This window comes from Neoarius graeffei, chromosome 23 (genome assembly GCF_027579695.1).
Source record: "Neoarius graeffei isolate fNeoGra1 chromosome 23, fNeoGra1.pri, whole genome shotgun sequence".
In the NCBI taxonomy this organism is placed as follows: domain Eukaryota; kingdom Metazoa; phylum Chordata; class Actinopteri; order Siluriformes; family Ariidae; genus Neoarius; species Neoarius graeffei.
This window is the reverse complement of record NC_083591.1, coordinates 9648540-9676011: the sequence shown is the minus strand read 5'-3', so window position 1 is coordinate 9676011 and position 27472 is coordinate 9648540. Positions and strand designations below refer to the sequence as shown.

Here is a 27472-nt window from a genome sequence, read left to right as displayed (position 1 = left end):
TGGCACAGTGGTGTAGTGGTTAGCGCTGTCGCCTCACAGCAAGAAGGTCTGGGTTCAAGCCCCGGGGCCAGCGAGGGCCTTTCTGTGTGGAGTTTGCATGTTCTCCCTGTGTCCACGTTGGTTTCCTCCGGGTGCTCCGGTTTCCCCCACAGTCCAAAGACATGCAGGTTAGGTTAACTGGTGACTCTAAATTGACCGTAGGTGTGAATGGTTGTCTGTGTCTATGTGTCAGCCCTGTGATGACCTGGTGACTTGTCCAGGGTGTACCCTGCCTTTCGCCCGTAGTCAGCTGGGATAGGCTCCAGCTTGCCTGCGACCCTGTAGAACAGGATAAAGTGGCTAGAGATAATGAGAATGAGAAATGGTGCTAACCCTCCAAAATCCATTTTAACTCCAGCTTGTAATGCAACAAAACGGGACAAACACCAAGGGGGATGAATACTTTTGCAAGGCATTGTAATTGCAAAGCATTCCAGGTGACTACCTCATGAAGCTGGTTAAGATAATACCAATAGTGTACAAAGTGCCATCAAGTAAACTCTGGCTACTTTGAAGAATCTGAAATATGAAATATATTTTGTTTCTTAACACTTTTTTTTGCTTATCACATAATTCCATAAATTTTCCAGATGTTATTTCATAGTTTTGATGTCTTCAGTATTGTTCTACAATGTACAAAATACAAAAAAACCTACGAATGAGTAGGGGTGTCCAAACTATTGACTGGTACTGTATAGTAGTGTTGTAGTACTTGAGATCAGTCTTAAGACCACTTTGTGAAGGTCTCAGTCTCAGACATAGTGGACTCTGGATTTTATTTCAAGACCGGTCAAGACCACAACTGTGGGGATTTCACTAAGGCCAAGTTTACATTAGACCGTATCTGTCTCGTTTTCTTCGCGGATGCACTGTCCGTTTACATTAAACCGCCTGGAAACGCCGGGAAACGGGAATCCGCCAGGGTCCACGTATTCAATCCAGATCGTGTCTGATCCGGTGCTGTGTAAACACTGAGATACGCGGATACGCTGTGCTGAGCTCTAGCTGGCGTCGTCATTGGACAATGTCACTGTGACAGCCACCTTCCTGATTCGCTGGCGTTGGTCATGTGACGCGACTGCTGAAAAACGGCGCGGACTTCCGCCTTGTATCACCTTTCATTAAAGAGTATAAAAGTATGAAAATACTGCCCATTGTGTAGTTATGATTGTCTTTAGGCTTGCCATCCTTCCACTTGCAAGTGGTAAGTGATATGCGCTGGGATCTCACACACAGCGGCTCAGTCCCGAATCACAGCTTGTGCACTTCACTCGCGTGCTCTGTGAGCTGCACAGGGCCGGAGTGCGCACCCTCCAGAGGGCACTCGCTGTTCAGGGCGGAGTGATTTGGAGCGCAGGATGCCTGCGGAGCCGAGCGTATCCGTGTATTGGTGTTGCTGTGTGCACGCAAATCGTGTATTGGCGTTGCTGTGTGCACACTAATCGTTTTAAAAACGTTAATCTGATGATGTGCTGATACGGTCTAATGTAAACATGGGCTAAATTCCCTGTGCATTGTCTTATTTAATGTCCGTCACTCCTCCCTGCCCCTTCACACAAACTGGTCTGGTCCTGGTCTTGACTCGGTCTCACCCTGTCTTGGTCTTGATTTGATCTCAATCCTTCAAAGTCTTGGTCTCGATACACTCTGGTCTTGGTCATGACTAGGTGGTCTTGACCACAACACTACTGTATAGGCAGTTATCATTTATAAATAATTGATATAATGCCAGTGTGCTGCTCATCCTCAGTGTCATTGGCTAATGAGAGACCTCTGAGTTTTGTCACAAGTACTTTGAAAGTCTAAATAAAAATTTAAAGAGAAAACCTAAGGGTTTTTTTTATGTATTCAATTTCAATAAATACTCAAGTATAAATACCCCAAAACAAAACTTCTCAAGTATTTTCCACCCCTGATGGATAGTGTAGCATTTTCACCTTTTTGAAAATTATTTTTGTCTTTGCCCCATACGTTGTAATTTCCAGCGAAACAGGATGATTCAGAAAAACATCCTTCATTAGCTAAGTGCGTGTTTCAGGTATGGAAAGACTGAAGCACTTTGTATGAACAGCTGATGAAGTACTTTTGTCATGTTTTTTTTTTTTTTTAACTTTTGGTGCCTGAGTGTGTTTGGCTTCTGTATTTTCTATCACTATAAAGGGAAACGAATGCTTCCTCTGCTGCTGAAACCCCACAGGAAGAGCTTCACCAGTACACAGAAAGTGGCTTAGTAAGACATCCTGAGAAGGTCATGGCTTCACCCAGTTGATCAGATACAATGAAGAGACTGGATGATGAGCCAACAAAGAGTGGGAACAGGTGAGAAACACCATATTTGCATCGTTATGTGGAAGTGTGACTAACCCACCCACAATGGGAATTAATGATGAACAGCAGTCAATTACACTTATAGGAACGTTAATTCGTTTCAGTTGGATTTGTATCACACTTTCTAACAATAGACAAAGCCACAAAGCAGCTTTACTGAAATGTAGGTGTCGAGTTATATTTTGATCCCGAATGAACAAGCCAGTGGCAAGGAAAAACTTCCTGAGAGGACATGAGGAAGAAACATTGAGAGGAACCAGACCAGGTTGTTAAGGATGAGTCTTTATGAATCTGAATATTTATGATGACAAAAGCAGTTACAAATCAAAAGCAGCTAGATAGATTATCCACTGAAAAATGAATGAGAGTTAGGTGTAAACTTTAGAGAGATACACACATACAGTATTACTACTGTGTATATTGATACAGTGCCTTGCAAAAGTATTAATCCCCCTTGGTGTTTGTCCTGTTTTGTCGCATTACAAGCTGGAATTAAAATGGCTTTTTGGAGGATTAGCACCATTTGATTTACACAACATGCCTACAACTTTAAAGGTGCACATTGTTCTTTATTGTGACACAAACAATAATTAAGATGAAAAAACAGAAATCTGGAGTGTGCATAGGTATTCACCCCCCCCCCCCCCAAAAAAAAGTCAGGTTTTCCTCCAGAATTGCCCTGTATTTAGTGCCATCCATCTTTCCTTCAGTCCTGACCAGCTTTCCTGTCCCTGCAGATGAAAAACATCCCCACAGCATGATGCTACCACCACCATGCTTCACTGTAGGGATGGTGTTCTCAGGGTGTTGCATTTGCGCCACACATGGCATTTCCCATGATGGCCAAAAAGTTCAATTTTAGTCTCATTTGACCAGAGAATCTTCTTCCATGTGTTTGGGGAGTCTGCCACATGCTGTTGGGCAAACTCCAAAAGTGTTTTCTTAAGCAATTACTTATTTCCTGGCCACTCTTCCATAAAGCCCCACTCTGTGGAGTGTACAACTTAAAGTGGTCCTATGGGCAGATGCTCCCATCTCTGCTGTGGACCTTTGCAGCTCCTTCAGTGTTATCTTTGGTGTCTTTGTTGCATCTCTGATTAATGCCCTCCTTGCCCGGTCTGTGAGTTTTGGTGGGCGGCCTTCTCTTGTCAGATTTGTAGTGGTGCCATATTCTTTCCATTTTGCTATAATGGATTTAATGGTGCTCCCTGGGAAATTCAAAGTTTGGGATATTTTTTATAACCCAACCCTGATCCATACTTCTTCACAACTTTGATCTGTTTGGAGGCTCCTTGGTTTTCATGTTGCTTGCTTAGTAGTGTTGCAGAGTCCGGGTCCTTCCAGAACAGGTTGATTTATACAGATATCATGTGACAGATCATGTGACACTTTGATTGCACACAGGTGGATCTTAATCAACTAATTATGTGACTTATGAAGTGAATTAGGTGGACCAGCTCTTATTTAAGGGTTTCATACGAAAGGGGGTGAATACCTATGCACATTCCAGATTTCTGTTTTTTTCATCTTAATTATTGTTTGTCTCATCTCATCTCGTCTTGTCTTCTTCTGCTTTATCCGGGGCTGGGTCGCGGAGGCAGCAGTCTGAGCATGGAAGCCCCAACTTCCCTTTCCCCAGACACCTCGACTAGCTCCTCGGGAAGAACACCGAAGCGTTCCCAGGCCAGACAAGGGACATAGTCCCTCCAGCGTGTCCTGGGTCTTCCCCGGGGCCTCCTCCTGGGGGGACATGCCTGGAACACCTCCCCAGGGAGGCATCCAGGAGGCATCCGAAAAAGATGCCCGAGCCACCTCAGCTGATTCCTCTCGATGTGGAGGAGCAGCGGCTCTACTCCAAGCTCCTCCCGAGTGACTGTGTTTCTTACCCTATCTCTAAGGGAGCACCCAGCCACCCTGAGAAGGAAACTCACTTCGGCCGCTTGTATCCGCGATCTTGTTCTTTCGGTCATTACCCAAAGCTCATGACCATAGGTGAGAGTCGGAACATAGATCGACCGGTAAATTGAGAGCTTCGCCTTTTGGCTCAGCTCCTTCTTCACCACGACGGACCGGTAAAGCGACCGCATCACTGTGGAAGCTGCACCAATCCGCCTGTCGATCTCACGCTCCATCCTTCCCTCACTCGTGAACAAGATCCCGAGATACTTAAACTCCTCCACTTGAGGCAGGATTTCTCCACCAACCTGGAGAGGGCAAGCCACCCTTTTCCAGTCGAGAACCATGGCCTTGGACTTGGAGGTGCTGATTCTCATCCCAGCCACTTCACACTTGACTGCAAACTGCCCCAGTGCATGCTGAAGGTCCTGGTTTGAAGAAGCCAACAGGACAACATCATCCGCAAAAAGCAGAGATGAAATCCTGTGGTTCCCAAACAGGATTCCTTCCGGCCCCTGGCTGCACCTAGAAATTCTGTCCATAAAAATTATGAACCGAACTGGTGACAAAGGGCAGCCCTGCCGGAGTCCAACATGCACTGGGAACAGGTCTGACTTACTGCCGGCAATGTGAACCAGACTCCTGCTCCGTTCGTACAGGGACCAGACAGCCCTTAGCAAAGAGCCCCGAACCACATACTCCCGAAGCACCTCCCACAGAATACCACGAGGGACACGGTTGAATGCCTTCTCCAGATCCACAAAGCACATGTGGACTGGTTGGGCAAACTCCCATGAACCCTCGAGCACCCTATGAAGGGTATAGAGCTGGTCCAGTGTTCCGCGACCAGGACGAAAACCTCATTGTTACTCCTGGATCCGAGGTTCGACTATTGGTCGAATTCTCCTCTCCAGTACCCTGGAGTAAACCTTCCCTGGGAGGCTGAGAAGTGTGATTCCCCTATAGTTGGAGCACACTCTCTGGTCCCCTTTCTTAAAAAGAGGGACCACCACCCCAGTCTGCCACTCCAGAGGCACTGTCCCCGACCACCACGCGATGTTGCAGAGGCATGTCAACCAAGACAGCCCCACAACATCCAGAGACTTGAGATACTCAGGGAGGATCTCATCCATCCCCAGTGCCTTGCCACTGAGGAGCTTGCAAACCACCTCAGTGACTTTGGCTTAGGTAATGGACGAGTCCACCTCTGAGTCATCAGCCTCAGTCTCCTCAATGGAAGACATGACGGTGGGATTCAGGAGCTCCTCAAAGTATTCCTTCCACCGCCCAACAATGTCCCCAGTCGAGGTCAACAGCTCCCCACCCACACTATAAACAGTGTTGGCAGAGTACTGCTTCCCCCTCCTGAGGTGCCGGACGGTTTGCCAGAATTTCTTCGAGGCCGACCGATAGTCCTTCTCCGTGGCCTCCCCGAACTCCTCCCAGTTCCGAGTTTTTGCCTCTGCAACTGCCTGAGCTGCGGCACGCCTGGCCTGCCGATACCTGTCAGCTGCCTCAGGAGTCCCGGAGGTCAACATGGCCTGATAGGACTCCTTCTTCAGCTTGACGGCATCCCTTACTTCTGGTGTCCACCACCGGGTTCAGGGATTGCCCGATGGAGGTAGAGAACATGGTCCACTCAGACTCAATGTCCCCCGCCTCCCTCGGAAGCTGGGAAAAGCTCTCCCGGAGGTGGGAGTTAAAGACCCCCCTGACAGAGTGCTCGGCCAGATGTTCCCAGCAGACCCTCACCATACGTTTGGGCCTGCCAGGTCTGTCCGGCTTCCTCCTCCGCCAGCAGATCCAACTTACCACCAGGTGGTGATCAGTTGACAGCTCAGCCCCTCTCTTCACCCGAGTGTCCAAGACATAGGGCCGGAGATCAGATGAAACGACAACAAAGTCTATCATCGACCTCCGACCTAAGGTGTCCTGGTGCCATGTGCACTTATGGACACCCCTATGCTTGAACATGGTGTTCGTTATGGACAAACCGTGACTAGCACAGAAGTCCAATAACAAAACACCACTCGGGTTCAGATCGGGGAGGCCGTTCCTCCCAACCACGCCCCTCCAGGTGTCACTGTTGTCGCCCACGTGAGCATTGAAGTCCCCCAGTAGAACAATGGAGTCCCCAGTCTGAGCACCTCTCAGTACCTCTCCCAGGGACTCCAAGAAGGCCGGATACTCTATACTGCTATTTGGCCCATAGGCACAAACAACAGCAAAAGCCCTCTCCCCAATCCGAAGGCACAGAGAGGCGACCCTCTCGTTCACTGGGGTAAACTCCAACACATGGCGGCTGAGCTGGGGAGCTATAAGCAAGCCCACACCAGCCCGCCGCCGCTCACTCTCCAGAGAAGTGGAGAATCCAGCCCCTCTCGAGGAGCTGGGTTCCAGAGCCCAAGCTGTGCGTGGAGGTGAGCCCAACTATCTCTAGCCAGTAACCCTCAACCTCCCGCACAAGCTCAGGCTCTTTCCCCCCCAGCAAAGTGACATTCCATGACCCAACAGCTAACCGCTGTGTCCGGGGATCAGGTCGTCGAGGCCCCTGCCTTCGACTGCCGCCCAATCCACATTGCACCGGCCCCCTACAGCTACCTCTGTGGGTGGTGAACCCACAGGAGGTCGGGCCCACATCACCGCTTTGGGCTGAGCCCGGCCGGGCCCCATGGGCAAAGGCCCGGCCACCAGGCGCTCACATACGAGCCCCAACCCCGGGCCTGGCTCCAGGGTGGGGCCCCGGCTGCGCCATACCGGGCAACGTCATGGTCCTTGATTGATTCTCCATAAGGGTTTTGGTGAACTGCTCTTGGTCTGGCCTGTCACCTGACTGTGGGGGAAAACTCCGGTTTCCCCCACAGTCCAAAGGCATGCAGGTTAGGCTAGTTGGTGGATCCAAATTGACTGTAGGTGACAGTGTGAATAGTTGTCTGTGTCTACAGTATGTGTCAGCCCTGCGATGACCTGGCGACTTGTCCAGGGTGTACCCCGTCTCTCGCCCATAGTCATCTGGGATAGGCTCCAGCTTGCCTGCAACCCTGTAGAACAGGATAAGCGGCTACAGATAATGGATGGATGGATAGTTTGTTTTGAGCAGTTACATCCATCTCAGCAGGGGAGCAGGTTGGGCTCAGATATTCAAGACGCATTTAATAAACACTTTTGTCGGAAGAAATAACAAAAGTGAGTAGGCCACTGACTTTTGCAGGAACAGATCTCTAGAGCCAGCGAAAATTCCAAATATTTTTAAAATACAATCTTAGGAACAACCTGCCGTTTAATGGTTTAAAACAACACCTTTATTTTGTATTCATATTGCATAGACACTTGTGATATGGATTTTTTTTTCCCCACAATTCCACATTCAGTTGTTGCTAATAGCTACTGGCCTCCTGTGCCACATCAAAAAGAATTTTTTTTTTGCATTAAAAATGAACATACATAAGGGTGAACTGTGCACTGTTCATAAAATCACTTTCCATTTTATTTCACTTTATTTTTACATTCATAGATTCTTGTATTCATGCATTCTTGTCTCCTGCAGGACGAGCCTTTCTGACAAGCTCACCAATGGTGACTCTGTGACTCAGAAAAGCCCCGTGGCTTTATTGCAGGGGCTACGTCTGTGTCGGGAGGCATGGAACCCAGGAAGCCCGTGGGACAGAGAAGGAGCCCATGCTGCTCTGTGGGGCAGGCCACCAGGGGTAATGTCGCAGTTGCTATGTTTATACTGTTTCACCAGTGTCCTAGTTTGTGGTTTGCGTTTTTGCCTATACTTGCATGTAGAGGCTTGTATGTGCAAGTCTGTCATATTTCTTTGGTTTATCTTGTTTCCTGGTTCCTTTCTTTTTTATTATTAGTCCCAACTCGTGTTCTGGTTTAATTTCTGCTTGGGTTCACGGTCTGTCTGCTTGGTGATGATGTATAAATTTGTATGATCCTATTAACTCATAATTCTATGAAGGCTGTATTCATATAACATTATACCTGTGCTTATAATTTGGGTAACTGACAATTAAATTGTAAGAATTTCAGTAACTAGATTCTTAAATTCTTGAACATTTGCAGTCCATTGAATTAGTTCAGGTTTAAATGCTTATACTTGAAAATGATGTTTATAATACTTCATAATGACGTTTGAATAGTGATTGACACTATATGGCTATAAGTTTTTTCTCACTACACCATCATACTCATATGTACTTTCTGAAAATCTCATTTCCTTTTTGCTCGTATTATAACAGGCTTCAATCTTCTGGGAAGGATCTCCACTAGATTTGGGGGTGTGACTGTGGGGATTTGTGCTCATTCGGGCACAAGAGCATTCGTAAGATCAGGCGTTGATGTTGGGCGAGGAGGTCTGGGGTGCGCTTGGTGTTCCAGTTCATCCAAAAGGTCTTCCAGTAGGGTTAAGGGCTCTGTACGGGACACTTGAGTTCTTCCCCTTGTCCTCTAACCCTGGCCAACCTTGCCTTTGTGGACCTCATTTTGTGCACAGAGAAAAGAAATTGTAATGCTACAGCATGTAAAGACATTCTATACAATTTTGTGGCAACAATTTGGAGAACATTATATGGGTGTGATGGTCAGGTGTCCACAAACGTTTGGCAGTATAGTGTGCATCGCTGCGTATTTATTAACACTGTTCGAAATTGTGTCTTTGTACAAAATCTATAATTATACACAGATCGTTATCAGTCATAATAATAATAATACAGTATGTCACACAGCATTTACTTTCCAATAACATTTGAAATTTGCCAATAACCTTTTATTAATTGAAGGAAGATGATATAGTTTTTATCCATTTATAGTTACATTTAATGTTATGGCATGTCCTCAAGACAAATTGCTTTCTGTTATTACTTCATAGCAGTTGTTGTAAACCAGAGTACCACCGGTCCTTCACCAGCCTCTTTTTGTTTATCTCAAAGTTAAGGGGGGGAAAAAAAAAGAAGCTTATCATGTTGCTGAGAAACCACAAAGCTCAAAGCCCTCCATCCTGATAACTGTCCTGTGTCAGGCAACTTAAAGTTAGAGCTTTGCGTGACAGAGAGTCCTTCCAAAAGATGCAAAATAAACTTCTCCTCACAGAAAACTTCACCGTACAGTATCAACAATTCCACAATGTGGAAAGTCCATGCGTAAGATGGCAGTATAGAAATAACATTTAGAATAAGCACATTGATATACAATCCTGTTATTTTAATTAATCTGAGTTGCAGTTATAGATAATTAAATCAGCAGCTTTGGTTAAATCAGAATGGCAAGTTCAATAGCACATCACAGTGATCATGTACAGTATATAATTGATTGTTTTATGAAAAATGATTCGAGTTAATGTTACGAATGATAAGCACAGTCATAAAGCTTTATGAATATCTTAACTTGAAATTACGTGAAATAAAGATGCTAAATGATAACAGTGGTATGTGGTCGAGAGGAGAGCAGTATACGGTTTACATTGTTCCTTTTCTCTCTGCTTCCCTTTTTTTTTTAATCACAAAATTATTGCAGAAGTAATGAGAGCTAAGCATCAGGCAGGACGAGTGTAGCAAGAGCTGGTAAGACATGCAGATTCAACTGAATAATTTTATTTCTTACAATTGTGCGAAGAATTAAGATAGATTTAAAAACATGAATTGCTTTTTGAACTGATTTATGTACTCACTTTAAGCAGAAAGAGGATTAAATACATCGTGACATTGTAACCTGGCTTCAAGCAACCAAAACAGATTTGAAAGTCGCAACAAAATATAGCTATATTATTCGAATTGTTGGGATTCTTTTTCTCAGTACAAGCTTGAACAAAGTGGGTAATTATTTCCGTCCTGGATTACGCCGCTGATTTTTTTAAATTTAACACAATCAGACTTTTTTTTTTTCCAAATCTTGATAATTTCCTTTTTTTTTATTATATTCATGTTAAGGAATAGACATTGAATTTGAACATATGATGAGGTATAATGCATTACTCACTACTTGAAAATGAATTTCATACACCTCCAGTGTGAGTGTAGTCAGTGGCAGTGGTGTGTGGTTTTCCGTTTGAATTCAAGTAACTTCTACAGCTTTTCTCTCTCTGTCTCTGTCAGTGGTACTTTTTCGGTTTTACTTTTTATGTAGTTCTCTACTGCCGAGCACATCAACTTCCTTTTTGTATGAGGTTAAGCTACATGTCTATGTATAGTCTGTCTTCTTTTGCACCTCTTTGCATATGTGCGTGTGTGTATTTTTAGACTTTTGCATTCACTAATTAATAGCAATCAGCTTCCATTTGAAAATATGAATACAAAAAATAAATAAAAATAGAAGCACGCTTTTTTTTAATCATTCTGGTATCACTGAGATGTTTTATATAGTTTAACTTTAAAGCTGGAAGCAATTATTTCATCTAATATTTATGCATTTATGATGTAGTCCATTCCAAAGTAATGAAACTCCCTATTCCTTTACAGTGGTGCTTGAAAGTTTATGAGCCCTTTAGAATTTTCTATATTTCATTTATTTATTTCATTATTATTCATTATTTTCATTTATTTATTTATTGAGGAAAATGATCCAATATTACATATCTGTGAGTGGCAAAAGTATGTGAACCTCTAGGATTAGCAGTTAATTTGAAGGTGAGATTCGAGTCAGGTGTTTTCAATCAATGGGATGACAATCAGGTGTGAGTGGGCACCCTGTTTTATTTAAAGAACGGGGATCTATCAAAGTCTGAGCTTCACAACACACGTTTGTGGCAGTGTATCATGGCACGAACAAAGGTTATTTCTGAGGACCTCAGAAAAAGCGTTGTTGATGCTCATCAGGCTGGAAAAGGTTACAAAACCAATTCTAAAGAGTTCGGACTCCACCAATCCACAGTCAGACAGATTGTGTACAAATGGAGGAAATTCAAGACCATTGTTACCCTCCCCAGGAGTGGTCGACCAACAAAGATCACTCTGAGAGCAAGGTGTGTGATAGTCAGCGAGGTCACAAAGGACCCCAGGGTAACTTCTAAGCAACTGAAGGCCTCTCTCACACTGGCTAATGTTCATGAGTCCACCATCAGGAGAACACTGAACAACAATGGTGTGCATGGCAGGGTTGCAAGGAGAAAGCCACTGCTCTCCAAAAAGAACATTGCGACAGCGATCCTAAGCACACAAATCGTTCTACCAAAGAATGGTTAAAGAAGAATAAAGTTAATGTTTTGGAATGGCCAAGTCAAAGTTCTGACCTTAATCCAATCGAAATGTTGTGGAAGGACCTGAAGTGAGCAGTTCATGTGAGGAAACCCACCAACATCCCAGAGTTGAAGTTGTTCTGTACGGAGGAATGAGCTAAAATTCCTCCAAGCCGGTGTGCAGGACTGATCAACAGTTACCGCAAACGTTTAATTGCAGTTATTGCTGCACAAGGGGCTCACACCAGATACTGAAAGAAAAGGTTCACATACTTTTGCCACTCACAGATATGTAATATTGGATCATTTTCCTCAATAAATAAATGACCAAATATAATATTTTTGTCTCATTTGTTTACCTGGGTTCTCTTTATCTACTTTTAGGACTTGTGTGAAAATCTGATGGTGTTTTAGGTCATATTTATGCAGAAATATAGAAAATTCTAAAGGGTTCACAAACTTTCAAGCACCACTGTACATAAATATCATCATTGCTGATCATTACACATCATGCATCTTTACTGACCCTGAACACTTCACTCTGAACAGAGTTTCCTGGTGGTGTCTGACTCATCTTCTCAGAATAACCTACTGTGTGTGTCTGTCGATGACCAGGATAAGAAAATACAAGACTTTCCAATCATACACACTGAATCAAGTAAGTCAAATACACACTTACAGGAGTTCCCCCCTCCCCATAATAATTTTTTTTTTTTAAATTAAATTCCAAGCAAGTATTATTCATTACATTCAAGTTCACTTTTAGAAGACTTTACACACATCTCTTTGTACACAAAGATTGAAACAAAAGGCCAAATATGCTGAAATTCTGCTAATACATCCATTAAAAAACAAACAAACAAACAAACAAACAAACAAAAAAAACACGTACCACTTTTAACAAACCAAAACTGCTTGTTTTCTTGTAACGAACACTTTTCTGGAGCAAAAAGACCTAAAAACAAGCCTAACTTCTGTCATTACAGTTTTTTTTTTAAAAAGTGTCTTTTTTTTAAATCAATTTTTGAGGTAGTACAGATTTTACTCTCTAGTTTATTACTGTATTGTAATATCGATTGTAGTATTGACTCATACAGTACCAACAGAACTATACAGCAGGGACTATGATGTAAAATAGCTAGATGCAGAACTACTGTAAATAGATTTAATAAATTATTTTTCACTCATTTAATCTAGCTCACACCACGTCCGTCCATCCATCCTTTTATACTTCCATAAAATATCTCATCTCATTATCTGTAGCCGCTTTATCCTTCTACAGGGTCGCAGGCAAGCTGGAGCCTATCCCAGCTGACTACGGGCGAAAGGCGGGGTACACCCTGGACAAGTCGCCAGGCATAAAATATCTCATCTCATTATCTCTAGCCGCTTTATCCTTCTACAGGGTCGCAGGCAAGCTGGAGCCTATCCCAGCTGACTACGGGCGAAAGGCGGGGTACACCCTGGACAAGTCACCAGGCATAAAATATCCCCTACAATAATATCAGACTTCCAGGATTGGAAATGAGCTGACTTAGGACTTATTTTAGAGAAAGCTATTGTGTAATTTTGCTACACATTCACTCCACCATGGCCCAGAGCATTGCCTTTGGCTGTTTTCTATTATACACTCACCAGCTATTTTATTAAGTACACCCATCCACCTGCTGTTATATGCAGTTCTCTAATCAGCCGATCCTTTGACAGCAGCACAGTGTATAAAATCATGCAGATACAAATCAAGAGCTTCAGTTAAATGTTCACTTCAAATATCAGAATGGGAAAAACTGTGATCTCAAAGTGTGACTTTCTTTCACTGTGGCATGGGTGTTGGTTTGAGCCAGATGGACTGGTTTGAGTATTTCAGAAACTGCTGATCTCCTGGGGTTCACACACAGCAGTCTCTGGAGTTTACACAGAATGGTGCGAAAAAAAAAAAACATTGACTGACAGTTCTGTGGGTGGAAACAAATGCCTTGTTGATGAGAGAGATCAGAGGAAAATGGCCAGATTGGTTCGAGCTGCAAGGAAGGATATAGTAACTCATATAATCGCTCTTTACAACCGTGGTGAGCAGAAAAGCATCTCCGCATGCAACAGCAGACAGAAGACTACATTGGGTTGCACTCCTGCTGCCACATGTTTGGCTGATTGGATAAATGCACGAGTGAGCAGGTGTTCCTGTACCCCTATACGTGCGCTGTCCACTTTATTAGGAAGACGTGTACACCTGAACATTCATGCAGTTATCTAATCAGCCAATCATGTGGCAGCAGCGTGATGCAAACCCTCATGCAGATACAGGTCAAGAGCTTCCGTTAAGGTCCACATCAAACATCACTAAACATCAGAATGAAGAAAATGGTGGGCATGGATGGTAGTACCAGAAAGGCTGGTTTTATTTCATAAACTGTTGATCTCCTGGGCATTTCATACACAACAGTCTCTAGGGTTTACACTCTAGAGTTAGTGGCACCCTTTATTTAAAAAAAAACACTTTCATAATAATTGAAAGGAAACAACTGTTTACCTGGGGCAGCACAGTGGTGTAGTGATTAGCATTGTCGCCTCATAGCAAGAAGGTTCTGGGTTCAAGCCAAGCAGCCGACAGGAGTTTGCATGTTCTCCCCGTGTCTACATGAGTTTCCTCCGGGTGCTCCAGTTTCCCCCACAGTCCAAAGACATGCAGGTTAGGCTAATTGGTGACTCTAAATTGACTGTAGGTGTGAATGTGAGTGTGAATGGTTGTCTCTGTGTCAGCCCTGTGATGACCTGGTGACTCTTCCAGGGTGTACCCCGCCTTTCGCCCATAGTCAGCTGGGATAGGCTACAGCTTGCCTGCATAGGATAAGCGGTTACAGATAATGGATGTTTACCTCCCTCAGGGTTGTTAAGTCAAGTCATTAAACCTCGAGTCTGAGTCCAGTCTTGAGTCCCCATTGGTCAGGTCCAAGTCATTAAAGAAAATTTCGAGTCGAATTAAGTCCATTATTGAGCAAATCGAGTCTGAGAACAAGACTCCAACCGCACCATTTGACGGTGGCTGTTGCTGTCTTCATGTGAAAGCATCTCTACTACTGTGTTGGACTCATGTTACTGCTTGACTGCGCCATTTTAGTTAACAGGCTACAGATAAAAAGCTTGTTCATCGCTCAGCAAGCCCCGCCCACTATCAACAAGGCAAATAACATGAGAGACGGTTAACACTAGCTAGTTCATCACTCAGCAAGCGAGCCCCGCTATCAACAGAGCAATGAACATAGTGCGTCACTTCCTTCTCTGGGTGGAGTCTTACCAAATGACGATTGAAGTTTGAGGTTGTCCCCGCTGTCTCCTCGATAGTTCTTCTACATATGGAACACAGCACTGCATTTTTTCCCACAGCACGAGAAGTCTGTATAAGCAAAGCGGACAATCCTAGGGGTGGTCTCTCCAGGCATTTTAGCGCCATGAATGTTAGTTTGTTCATGAACATGACGTATGAACAGGTGAATGTGCATTCTCTGGCACGAAATTAATATAAAAATTAATGTAGATATCTTGTGCCAAATTACAAGAAATAAAGAAAAAATCAGAGTCCTCGTTTCCAATTTACGAGTCTGAATGCAGTTAATGGCACGAGTCCAAGTCAAGTCACAAGTCCTTAAAATTAGGGCACAAGTCGGACTCGAGTCCGAGTCCTGGACTCAAGTACTACAAGCCTGACTGAACTAGACTAAAGGTAGAAAATCTGTGTTTGAATTTGAACCTAGTAAAACAGACTCATTGTTAGTCTCTCTTTAAAAAAAAATCCACATGCATATGATGCAAGTGCTTGAGGTATTTATTTTGTGCATATGCTTTAACTTTTATATAATACACACCACAAATATAAATGGACGTCTATCTATTTATCCATCACTCGCCAGCTTTCCATTGCAGTTTTGCACACCGTAGAAATGATATTTGAAAAATTTCGACAAAACACAACTGTGAACGTTCTGCGTTTCCATTAAGTGAAATTATGCGATTAAAGCTAGGTTTCTTCTCTTGCAAATGTCCCTCTTCTCGTGATAGCTCTTACAGAGCGTTCCTTTTTCAGAAAGATAGCGTTTCCGTTTGCTCTTCATGTCATGCATGCGACTCAAGTCTGAAAAATGTGTTTCCATTTTGCAAAGTATTGCTTTTTCGAATCGTCTGAAAAACCACCTGTATGAGAGTAAAAACATTTTTTGTGATGTGTTGAAATTCATCTGTTTCTAGTACTCATTTTTCAGTTTGCTATTTCAAACAGCACATTAAGCAGGTTAATGCAAACATGGCTAATCCAGCCATCCATCTATCTGTGTCTGTCCATCTCAACGCTAAAACTCGAAGCAAGCTATTTAAGCTTGAAGTCACTGGCAGTCAGGATGGCTCATACATGTCAACCTATACGGAATGTCCGTATTTTATACGGATTTGATTCAATAAACGTAGTATATGGGCGTACAAAAAAAAGTTATACGGATTCTTTAAAAAAAACTTCAATATTTATTTAGAGCTATAATCAATTCCCACGATGATAAAAGCGCGCATAACATTTACGAATGTACTGTACACCACAGAAAGCACAAACAGCCAGTAAAGAGTCTTATGAAATCGCGCATTATCTTGTGGTAGCGAGACTTCATTCCACTTCTGATCATGTGCACACCGCATTGCGAGAATCCCGCCAACCGGGAAGTAACATTTTGTTTGAAAAGCGTATTTCCACCTGAGTGACTTTCAATAGCAACTGAAAAGATTCTGAATGGGCACTCCGGCAAGATCAACACAGACACTTGCTGTGACATGCAGCCTCGTGAGGTATTGGTGCAGACTGCTAAAAAAAAGCTGTCATGGAGTACAATTCAGAACATTAGAGTGACACTTTGTGTTTTTGTCAAACAGTGGAGCTTTGTATTCATTCTGAAGGTTTATTGTTATTAATATTGAATAAAAAGTAACTTGGATATCTCATTCATTTCATCTCATCTCATTATCTCTAGCCGCTTTATCCTTCTACAGGGTCGCAGGCAAGCTGGAGCCTATCCCAGCTGACTACGGGCGAAAGGCAGGGTACACCCTGGACAAGTCGCCAGGTCATCACAGGGCTGACACATAGACACAGACAACCATTCACACTCACATTCACACCTATGGTCAATTTAGAGTCGCCAATTAACCTAACCTGCATGTCTTTGGACTGTGGGGGAAACCGGAGTACCCGGAGGAAACCCATGCGGACACGGGGAGAACATGCAAACTCCACACAGAAAGGCCCTTGCCGGCCCCAGGGCTCGAACCCAGGACCTTCTTGCTGTGTGGCGACAGCGCTAACCACTACACCACCGTGCCGCCCTAACTTGGATATATCATTGTTAATTATCATTCAAATTTTAGGTAAATTATTTTAATTTGCATCTTATAAGGATTTTATAAGGGAAATACGGATTTTGGAGGTTGGTTATACAGGTTTGATTGACCGAAGGTTGACATGTATGATGGCTCTCTGTAACACTGGAAAAAAAAACAAACAAAATGTGCAAAAAACACAAAGTAGCTTTGTCAGCATGCTTGCAAAAGTAGAACTGAAATCTGTTCATAAAGTACCATTACAGTTCAATGCATGCTAATAACAATGTCCTGTTCATGATAAAACATTGTTTTTCTTCCTCATAGAACCTTAAAGGTTGTCATTATTTCTTAATAGTTCACTGATAGTAACTCTTTCTACTTCCTTGTGCATGAGTCTGTAGTCAGCACTAGTCTGTCCGGTTTCTTTATTTGTTGCTCTGCCTTTCACATGCAAGCCCTCATCCTGTTTCTCACTTGCTTTTAATTCTTTCTCAGCACAGCACCTGAATACGTCTCACCTGGCCTTCTGTGACCTGCTGCAGCTGGTGAGCTTCTACACTTTGAGCAGGTAAGGCGTAATTCTTTTTTCCGAATCAGTGAGCTTCAGTTTCTAAGGAGTTAGACGTGTACAAGCATGTAATTATTGTATGTACAAGGCTTGAATGCTCAAAGTGTGAAATAAAAAGAAAGAAAGGCTCAAACTTTATTATTGGAATGTGTGTGTTTATCATGAGTGACATTGCTAAATTCTCTACTACCATATTTTATTTCTGTCTCTCCTACAGGGATGTGTTGCCTTTGTGTTTGTCGGTTCCTTCATGGGTGTGTGGTTTAACCGAACAACCAGAGAATCTTGTTTCACAACTGGGTCCAAGTTAGTCCTCTCATATCATCCAATCAGTAACGGTTTGTTTGTTATGTAAAGATTAAATATGTAACGCACTGGATTAAAAAGTGTTTCTAGACCTGCTGTAATCATAGGGGTTTAAAGAGGCATTGAAAATATGAATAGATTCTTTGTGTCAGGGTGTATTTGCTGATCTTGTCAATATTGCCACTGTATGAAACGTTACAAATTGCTCCAAAAAGCTAAGCATGATTTTTTTTTTTGTCTTGTTTTTATTCTACATTATATGCATGTGTGGGTATTGGGGTGGGTATGGTTTTATATTTTGATTGGTGTAGTGGGGTATTTCCAAAGTTGCGTTGCTTAAATAGCCAATATCAATTTAGACGTTAATCGCTCATAGGCGACTATCCAAGGAAGTTAAATTGTACCTTTAGTTTAGTAGAACAATGATGAGATGACATGGATGAGAAGTCAAGCAAGGAAGTAAGCAGGAGCAGCAGGGCAATGAAAGGATACGAACTCTAGTGGCCTCCAGTAATCCAAACAAATGGTTAGTGGAGGGTACTATGAAATGTGGTTTAAAAAAGTTCAAAAATCGACTAAATAGCCGTTAAGAACCACGTCTTCCAAATTCCTTTGTTCTCTGCTCTAGGGTCAAAGGTGAGTGGTGGCCATCTTAACTTCAAGACCTTCTCACACTATCAAAATAAGAGTCCCTATACCAAATAAAAGATCCTAAATAACAACAAAAAAACCTATCAGGGCTCCTGTAGCACACATTTAATTTAGTTTAAAGGAGATGCGCAGAGCCTTTATTTTTAAATAAATTTCTGAGTGGATAGTATCTCCATCCTTGACTCTTGTATGCTGCATAAATGGGAATAAAAATATATTTTTGAGAGTTAAAAATCGACTGCAAAGTTGGTATCTGAGCTGCCCCGCTGAGTCAGCCAGCCCCGAGTGCGTGATGTCACAGCGGGAACCGGTTTTAAGGCCGAGGCCTTTGACAGCTATAGACCAAAGTCATATCAATAAAAATTTATGGTGAGAGTAAGAAATACCGTTACCGACTTGCTCAACTAAGACTGATTTGACTTCACTGATTGTGGGTTGACTCTCATTAAAACAGGACAGGTGTTATAACTTGTGCAACATACATGTACATGCATGCATTTTCACTGATAAAATGTAAAAGGCTAATTAATCAGATGAACTAAGACAATCACATTCTGAAGCAAATTAAATAATCTTATACCAATAAACACACAATACAAGTTACATGTACTAATCTAAATGGAGGTAAACAACGTGTTTTTTTTTTATCCAAATGAAAGTCGGAGCTTACCCGTCTGTGTTCTCGCTTCTTGAAGGCCGATTGTTTTTGAAACAATCTGACTTTCAGTTGTTCTTTCAGTTCGCCATTCATTCACTTCTTTCATATAAGGGTGAGATGGCAGCAATATCCAGTTTAGAAATAAGACAGCTGCTCCACTCATTCACTTTTCTTCATACTGTGTATTCCGCCATTACTGCTGGGCTCAGGCAATTACTAAAACCCGGAACGTAACGGGATGTCACCAGTTTTAGCAACAATTGCAGGGAGGTCACTGCCCGAGCGATATGTCCTGTCCCGTTCCGTCCTGGGTTTTAGCAACAACCCTCGGCTCACTCCGGGAGGACTGATGCAACTGAACTCAGTTTCCTTTTTAAAAAAATTAAATAAATAAAATAAATACTTTCCTTTTCTTGTAGTTTTCTTTTTCTGTAATTGTTGGGACTGCACCCTCTTTCAGTATGGGCTTATAGCCAACGCTCCTCAACAGATCAGAAGTCTCGTACGAGTCTTCAGTTAAATGTGCAGAGCAGAGGAGAGACCACTTCGTAGGCGCCCAATGTGCCCGTGAACTTCTTGCAAAACGCGTCCAAATCTTTGCAGCTTGAACATTCTTGGGCCATGATTGCAGCATAAATCCACCTTCTGTTATGTTGCTGCACCGGCCAAAAACACATCTACGTGGCATGGCGATAAATTAGCTCAAAATGGAGGATCAGAGTTGCAGTTAGCTCTGTGTTTTAGTATAGCAGAAATGGCGATGAGACCGATAGACTTCCTGTTGTGACGTTACGGATGTCAAGGTCATTCACTCAGACCGCTACCTATATAAAATCACTTTAATCATTAAAAATTACTATATTAGATTTATTGTTAGCACTTAAAACTATTCCTGTGCCATTCCTGAAGTCTCAAAGCATTTTATAAACGAAAATGAGCCCATGGCTCTGCGTATATGTTTTAAACTCAAAATGGCTCTTACATAACCGGCCCCTTATAGCTACTGAAGGAAGCAAGCTATAACGGAACAAAAATTTTCTAATTTTCCAATGAGCTATATACAAGACTAAATTTGTGCAAAGAATCAGTGTATGCATCTGCATGAGTGTATGCACATGTGCAAGTTCATGCAGGCCTTCAGCAGCTTAGAATAGAAATCACTTTTATTGCCAGGCATGTGAACACACACGAGGAATTTGACTCCATTTTCACTTAGCTCTCTTAGTAAAAACAGATAAAAAAAGCATAGACAAAAACAAAACAAAAAGCTATGTACATGTAGAAGGGTAAATATATGTATAGACAAGGATATATATATATATATATATATATATATATATATATATATATATATATATATATATATATTTTTTTTTTTTTTTTAATCTTTTGGTGCAAAGTGGTGCATAGTGCAAGGATGACTTAGTAAATATATATATATATATATATATATACACACACAGTGTGCACAGAATGACAGTATGAGTGTGCAGATATTCCACAGTTGATGTTACTGATATTTGAGTCCAGTTTTAGCTGTTCATCACAGAGACAGCCTGAGGGGGAAAAAACTGTTCTTGTGTCTGGTTGTTTTTGTGTACAGTGTTCTGTAGCGTCTCCCAGAGGGGAGAAGTTTAAACAATTTGTGACCAGGGTGTGATGGGCCTGCAGAGATGTTACCTGCCTGTTTCCTGACTCTGGACAGGTACAGGTCTTGGATGGAGGGCAGGCTGACACCAATAATTTTCTCTGCAGACCTTATTGTTTGTTGCAGTCTGTTCTTGTCCTGCTTGGTGACCGATCCAAACCAAACAGTGATGGAAGAGCAGAGAAAACAGACTGAATGATGGCAGAGTAGAATTGTGTCAGCAGCTCCTTAGACAGGTTGAGCTTCCTGAGCTGGCGCAGAAAGTACAACCTCTGTTGGGCCTTTTTGATGATGGTGACAGTGTTGGTCTCCCACTTCAGGTCCCGGGATATTGTGGAGCCCAGAAACCTGAAGGTTTCAACAGCAGTCACAGTGTTGTTGGTGATGGTGATGGGCGGCAGGGTGGGCTCCTTCTAAAGCCCACTGTCATCTCCACAGTTTTGAGCGTGTTCAGCTCCAGATTGTTCTGACCGCACCAACAGACCAGCCGTTCAACCTTCCGTCTGTATGCAGACTCATCACCATCTTGGATGAGGCCGATGACCGTTGTGTCGTCTGCAAATTTCAGGAGTTTAACAGACGGGTCTCTTGAGGTGCAGTCGTTGGTGTAAAGGGAGAATAGCAGTGGGGAGAGCACATACCCCTGGGGGGCGCCAGTGCTGATAGTCCGGGTGCTGGATGTGATGCTCCCCAGCCTCACCTGCTGCTTCCTGTCAGTCAGGAAGTTTATAATCCACTGACAGGTGGAGGAGGGCACAGTGAGCTGGGTGAGCTTGGTGTGGAGGATGTCTGGAACGATGGTGTTGAACGCCGAACTGAAGTCCACAAACAGGATCCTGGCGTACGCCCCTACAGAGTCAAGGTGTTGCAGGATGTAGTGCAGTTCCATATTGATTGCATCATCCGCTGACCTGTTTGCCCGGTAGGCAAACGGCAGGGGGTCTGTGATGTCCTTCAGGTGTGACAACACCAGTCTCTCGAAGGACTTCATGACTACAGATGTGAAGGGCTACAGGCCTGTAGTCATTCAGTCCTGTGATGGTGGTTTTCTTGGGAACCGGGATTATTGTGGAGCATTTGAAGTATGAGGGGACTTCACACAGCTCCAGGGATCTATTGAAGATCTGGGTGAAGATGGGGGCCAGCTGATCAGCACAGACCTTCAGACAGGAGGGTGACACACCGTCTGAGCCAGGTGCCTTCCTGATCTTCTGTCTGCAAAAAAGCTGACAAACATCCTCTTCACAGATCTTGAGTGCTGGTGTGGGGTCAGAGGCGAGAGGAGACAGAATAGCAGGGGGTGTAAATGGGTTTTTAATGTCTGGGTGGGGAGAGGTGTGAATGTGTCAAATCTGCAGTAGAACACATTCAACTCGTCAGCCAGTTGATGGTTCATTGCAGTGTTGGAGGATGGTCTCCTGTAGTTGGTGATGTTCTTCAGGCCTCTCCACACTGACGCCGGATCATTGGCCGAAAGGCTGTTTTTGATCCTTTCAGCGTAGCTCCTCTTAGCTGCTTTCACCTCTTTCGTCAGTGTGTTTCTGGCCTGTTTGTATAGGACTCTGTCCCCACTTCTGTAGGCCTCCTCCTTGGCCTGGCGAAGCTGCCTGAGTTTTGCAGTGAACCAGGGTTGTTTGTTGTCGTATGTACAGAAGGTCTTGGTGGGCACACACACATCCTCACAAAAACTGATGTAAGATGTCACAGTATCAGTCAGTTCATTCAGGTCTGAAGCTGCAGCCTCAAAAACACTCCAATCAGTGCAGTCAAAGCAGGCTTATAGTTCCACTTTGGCCTTACCGGACCATCTCCTCATCGTCTTGACTACAGGCTTAGCAGATTTCAGCTTCTGCCTGTAGGTCAGGATAAGATGAACAATGCAGTGATCAGATAGTCCCAAGGCTGCACGGGGGACAGAGTGGTATGAGTCCTTTAAAACAGTGTAACAATGGTCCAGAGTATTATGCCGCTTTTCCACTACCAACGCAGCCGAGTTGGGCTGAGCCGAGCCGTGCCATGCTGAGTTGGGCTGAGTCGAGCTGAGTGGAGCTGTTAGAGTTGCATTTCGACTACAACCGCGCTGAACCGTGCTGGCTGGAAGTGGGTGGACACATTGGGTGGAGTTAGCGAAAGTGGGTGGACGTCACGTGATGTCGTTAGGCAGCACAAACAGTGACATCAGTGATCTTTTAAGCGGTAGTCTCACAACCCGGAGAGTAAACAATAAACATGGAGGACATGGAGTCGTTAGTGTTGCTGGTCTTGGTGCTGTGGCTTGTCGTCACCGACAACGCCAACAGATACTGGCAAGAGTGTATAGATGAGGCGAGGCGCATAAGGCTTCATAATTCTCATAATTCGTAATTATTCTTCTTCCGGGTTTACGGTGTTTACAGATCCCAGTGTGCTCGCGGGGCGTGTGTGGGCATGTGAGGACACTCCTCCTCACCAATCAGTGCACAGGGGAGTGTCTCCTCACGCCCCTAGCCCCACTCGGCTCGGTTTGGCTCGCTTCAGCCCCACTCCAAAACCGTGCGAGTTTTGGGTGCTTATGTTACTTCCACCGAGACACTTCCAATGTACTTCTGATGGCATTAACATGGTTGGCCACAAAGGTTTGGAATCTTCTGCTTTCATTCCGGATATACCTGCAGAAATATTTGTTGATGTTTGCCCTTGGCATTCAACTTTCTTTTAAGCTGTTCTGTGCAAAATGTTGTGGAACTTCCAGGGTCAAGGAAAGCATACGTCTGGACTACATGATTTGAACTGCTCAGTTTCACTTGGACCGGTATGATTGTGAGAGTGCAGTGTTTATCACTACAGTGAAGCACCTCTGTCTTCAATGAAACCAGCCCACTGCTTACTGCCCTTTCAGGATCTTTACCTGAATTATCAACATTCAGGCCGTTAATCTCATTCTGAGGTATGTGCAAGATAGTGGGATGGAGTTTTGAGCACATTGAACAAGTTTATCTGTTTTTGCAATTCTGACTCATGTACCCTTTAACCAGACAACCAAAGCAGATACCTTTAGTCTTTAGCAGCTCGACCCTTGCATTATGAGACTTGTTCATCAGTTCTTGACAAGACACAATCACATGTTCACCACTACAGACAGGACAGAGTTTTGGCAGACTGTCTTTGGAAACTTTGGACACTTGCATTGTGTTCTCTGCAGTAGAAGGCTCTGCATTGTCTTCTGGCACTACCACTACTGTTGTGGCAAAACTGCTCCCTCTGCTCTTCTGCTTGGGACTTAGGATTGGCTTACTGGTGCTGGTGGTTGCCTTTGATAGTCTTTTGGTTGCAGAGGCATCTTGGAGGTTACCAAAAATGGGGTCTTGTAAAATCCTGGCCTGCCTTTCCAGGAAGTGGACAAGATCACAAAATGTGGCCCTTGCTCCTGTTCGTTCCATGATGTTCCAGTAGCCTTTTTGCCTCTGCATACCCCCATCTGCATCCATATGAAGGCAACTTCTGACCAACTCCTTTGGCTGGCCAGAGGTGTACTGTTCAAGGTAACATAGCCTGTCTTGGCTACTACTAGTGTTACTCTCAATGCAGTGTTCAAATGCCTGTATAAATATTTTGAAAATCAAAGGGTCATCATTGAATACAGGCACATGTCTAGTTGGAAGTGAAGCCATCTTTTGCTGCTGCACAATAAGATCAGCAATAGCACCCAGGTCGTTGCTACTTGAGCTTGAAGGTGCAGGTGGTAAAGAAGTGCCTACAGCAGTTTGGCTGGTCGGATTCAATGATGTTGTTTGAACAGGCCTTTGAGACCTCTTTGGTCTTGTATCCTGTGTTAAAGGTTAAAGTATCCTGTGTATCCTGTCTTTACAGTGGTGGTTTGGGAACTACAGACATTTTAGCATATTCCACTGGTGAGGGTTCTGGATGAAGATCCTCCTTGATTCTTTCATAATTGGTCTCCAAATATGCATTCATGCTATCTCCTGGTGGTTCTGAAAGTTCTGATGATATAAATTTGGAGCTCATAGGCTCAACATAAATCCTATGTAACACCCGCACTTTGGCATCAGCTGCAGCCAACTCTGTTTCAAGTTTAACTCTTTCCATTGCATTTTGCACTTCAAGTCTTTCTTTTTCCAAGGCATGTTTTTTCTTAAGTCCTGCAGTACGTTGCAGCAGAGCTGCCTTTTCAGTTTTAACCTTTATATGTGTAAAAGACACCGACAAAGATTTGGAGGCAACACTAGTATAAGAACGTGAAGGTTCTACTTTACTGGCTGACACATTGGATATGCTGTCCAGAGGAGAAACCACAGTTTCTGGATCACTTTGAGCACTTTTCCATGCTTCTACTTCATTCACAAATGTTTCAAAAGTTTGCATCCTTGGTTGGTACCATTCATCATTGTCACTTTTCTTCTTCCTCAAGCAGCACTTGCACAGACAGGCGAGCATCTTTAACATCATGTAATGCCACATTTAACTGTTCAAGGCCTGTGTTAACAGCTTCAACATTTCCCCTTTTTAATGATTCCTTTATTTCATTCATTTTACATGTACACACGCCAAGTTTTTCTCTGTGCATTGTGCAAAGCTCTTTTTCCATCGGTCATATTTCAGACTTAATCAACAAACAAATATTCTTCAAAAATTCAGCACAGCACAAGTGTGTTTTTGCATTCATTTCATTCTCTTCATAGACATGAACAAAAATCACAGCCTGCTCCAATAGCAAATCCAGTGTCAAACAATAGGGCATTCCAATTGTGAACCAACTTCAAAGGTAAACTCACAAAAGATTGAAAACTTCAACTCCAAATGTCTCAAAAAGAAACTTTTACACTTCGGTTGCAGTTAAACAAAGGATTCCATCCATCCATCCATTCATTATCCATAACCGCTTATCCTGTGCAGGGTCGCGGGTAAGCTGGAGCCTATCCCAGCTGACTATGGATGAGAAGCAGGGTACACCCTGGTAGGGTACACTCTGGCAGGGCTGACACATAGAGACAACCAACCATTCACACTCGCACCTATGGTCAATTTAGAGCCACCAGTTAGCCTAACCTGCATGTCTTTGGACTGTGGGGGAAACCGGAGCACCCAGAGGAAACCCAAGCAGACACAGGGAGAATATGCAAACTCCACACAGAAAGGCCCCCCATCAGTCACCGGGCTCGAACCCTAAACCTTCTTGCTGTGAGGTGACAGTGCACTACACCACCATCCCGCCTACAAAGGATTCCATGTTTTCCAAACAATTCAAAGCGCATTGTCAAGCAGCAGAAGTGATGGCAAAGTTCTTTACCTTGTTGTAGTGGCATAGTTCCAAAATTGTTTTGCTTAAATAGCCACTATCAATATAGACATTAATTGCTCACAGACTTCTTTGACAGACTATCCAAGAAACTTAAATTATACCTTTAGTATCACAATGATGGGATGAGAAGTCAAGTAGGGAAGTAAGCAGAACAAGCAAACAAGTGGATGAGAAAGCAGCAGGGCAATGAAAGTATACAAACTCCAGTGGACTCCAATAATCCAAACAAATGGTTAGTGGAGGGAAGTATGAAAGGTTGTTAAAAAAGGTACAAACTTAAGATGAAAAATGTCCAAAAAGAGTTCAAAAATGGACTAAATAGCCATAAAGTGCTATATGCCTTTTACGTCTTCCAGATTCCTTTGTTCTCTACTCTTGGGTCAAAGGTGAGTGGCAGCCATCTTAACTTCAAGGCCTTCTCACACCCTATCAAACTAAAAGTCCCTATACAAAATAAAAGATCCTAAATAACAACAAAAATATAACAGTGCTCCTGTAGCATTTAATTTAGTTTAGTTTAGTTTAAACTCAGAATGACTCCTACAATTGAAACCAAATGTCCCTAAAGATAGAAATAACTAACTTGTTGGGCACCAGAAGAAAAGCTTTTTTCTTTCTTTTTATAAACCTTTTTTTATCTAAATGAGGTTTAGACTAAAAGGTTTCCTCTTGGTTACTGAGATTAAGGTTAGGTTTAGATTATGTGTAGGTAATGGAGGGTCCTTACAGGGATAGCAAGACAACTTATGTATGTTCTTTTCAGAGGCCTGGCTTTGTCCCTCATCAGATCTTCTGCCAGGCACAATGAGTCCAGGAACACCAGACACTCAGGACACTGTAATGTGCACCATACAGGTAAGTGTCATGATGACTACTGTCATCATCCCTTTTCATGTAAATTCACATTCATTACTAGTGCATCTCAAAAAAATTAGAATATCATGAAAAAATTATTTTTTTTGTAATTTAATTCAAAAAGGTAAACTTTCATATATTCTATATTCGTTACAAGTAAAGTGAAATATTTCAAGCTTTTTTGTTTTAATTTTGATGAATATGGCTTATAGCTCATGAAAATCAGAAATCCAGTATCTCAAATTATTCTAATATTTCACAAGTTCAATCCAAAATGGATTTACAATCCAGAAATGTCCAACTTCTGAAAAGTATGTTCATTTATAGACTCAATACTTGGTTGGGGCTCCTTTACCATGAATTACTGCATCAATATGGCAGGGCATGGAGGCGTTCAGCCTGTGGCACTGCTGAGGTGTTATTGAAGCCCAGGTTTTGCTGCTGCTGCCACTGCCATCAATCAACTTAAGAGTGGAAAAGCACAAAGACCTTACAACATCCCACCAGAATTCCTACTACATTGTGGCCCAAAGTGCCTGAACTGGCTTCAAGTTTTTTTACTCCACTTGCCTTGTCCGACAGTCCATACCCAAGATCTGGCATGAGGCAACTATCATCGCACTACCAAAACCAAACAAACCCACCGACAACCCAAAAAATTACCGTCCTATTTCACTCCTCTGTGTCCC

At 43.1% G+C, this 27472-nt stretch overlaps 1 protein-coding gene across 4 annotated transcripts in view; it reads left to right on the top strand.

Moving 5' to 3' along the window:
* Positions 1 to 27472, top strand: part of rinl (Ras and Rab interactor-like) — a 49401-nt gene that overhangs the window by 6000 nt on the left and 15929 nt on the right. For 2 of the 4 annotated variants that reach the window (XM_060905729.1, XM_060905732.1), the window contains exons 2-7: positions 2200 to 2358; positions 7811 to 7970; positions 11990 to 12098; positions 17294 to 17366; positions 17584 to 17672; positions 26692 to 26783. In XM_060905729.1, the coding sequence (XP_060761712.1) occupies positions 2318 to 2358; positions 7811 to 7970; positions 11990 to 12098; positions 17294 to 17366; positions 17584 to 17672; positions 26692 to 26783 (564 nt within the window). In that variant the 5' untranslated portion in view covers positions 2200 to 2317. Of the gene's footprint in view, positions 1 to 2199; positions 2359 to 7810; positions 7971 to 11989; positions 12099 to 17293; positions 17367 to 17583; positions 17705 to 26691; positions 26784 to 27472 lie in introns of those variants that run through there. The other 2 variants (XM_060905730.1, XM_060905733.1) reach the window with 2 other exon arrangements.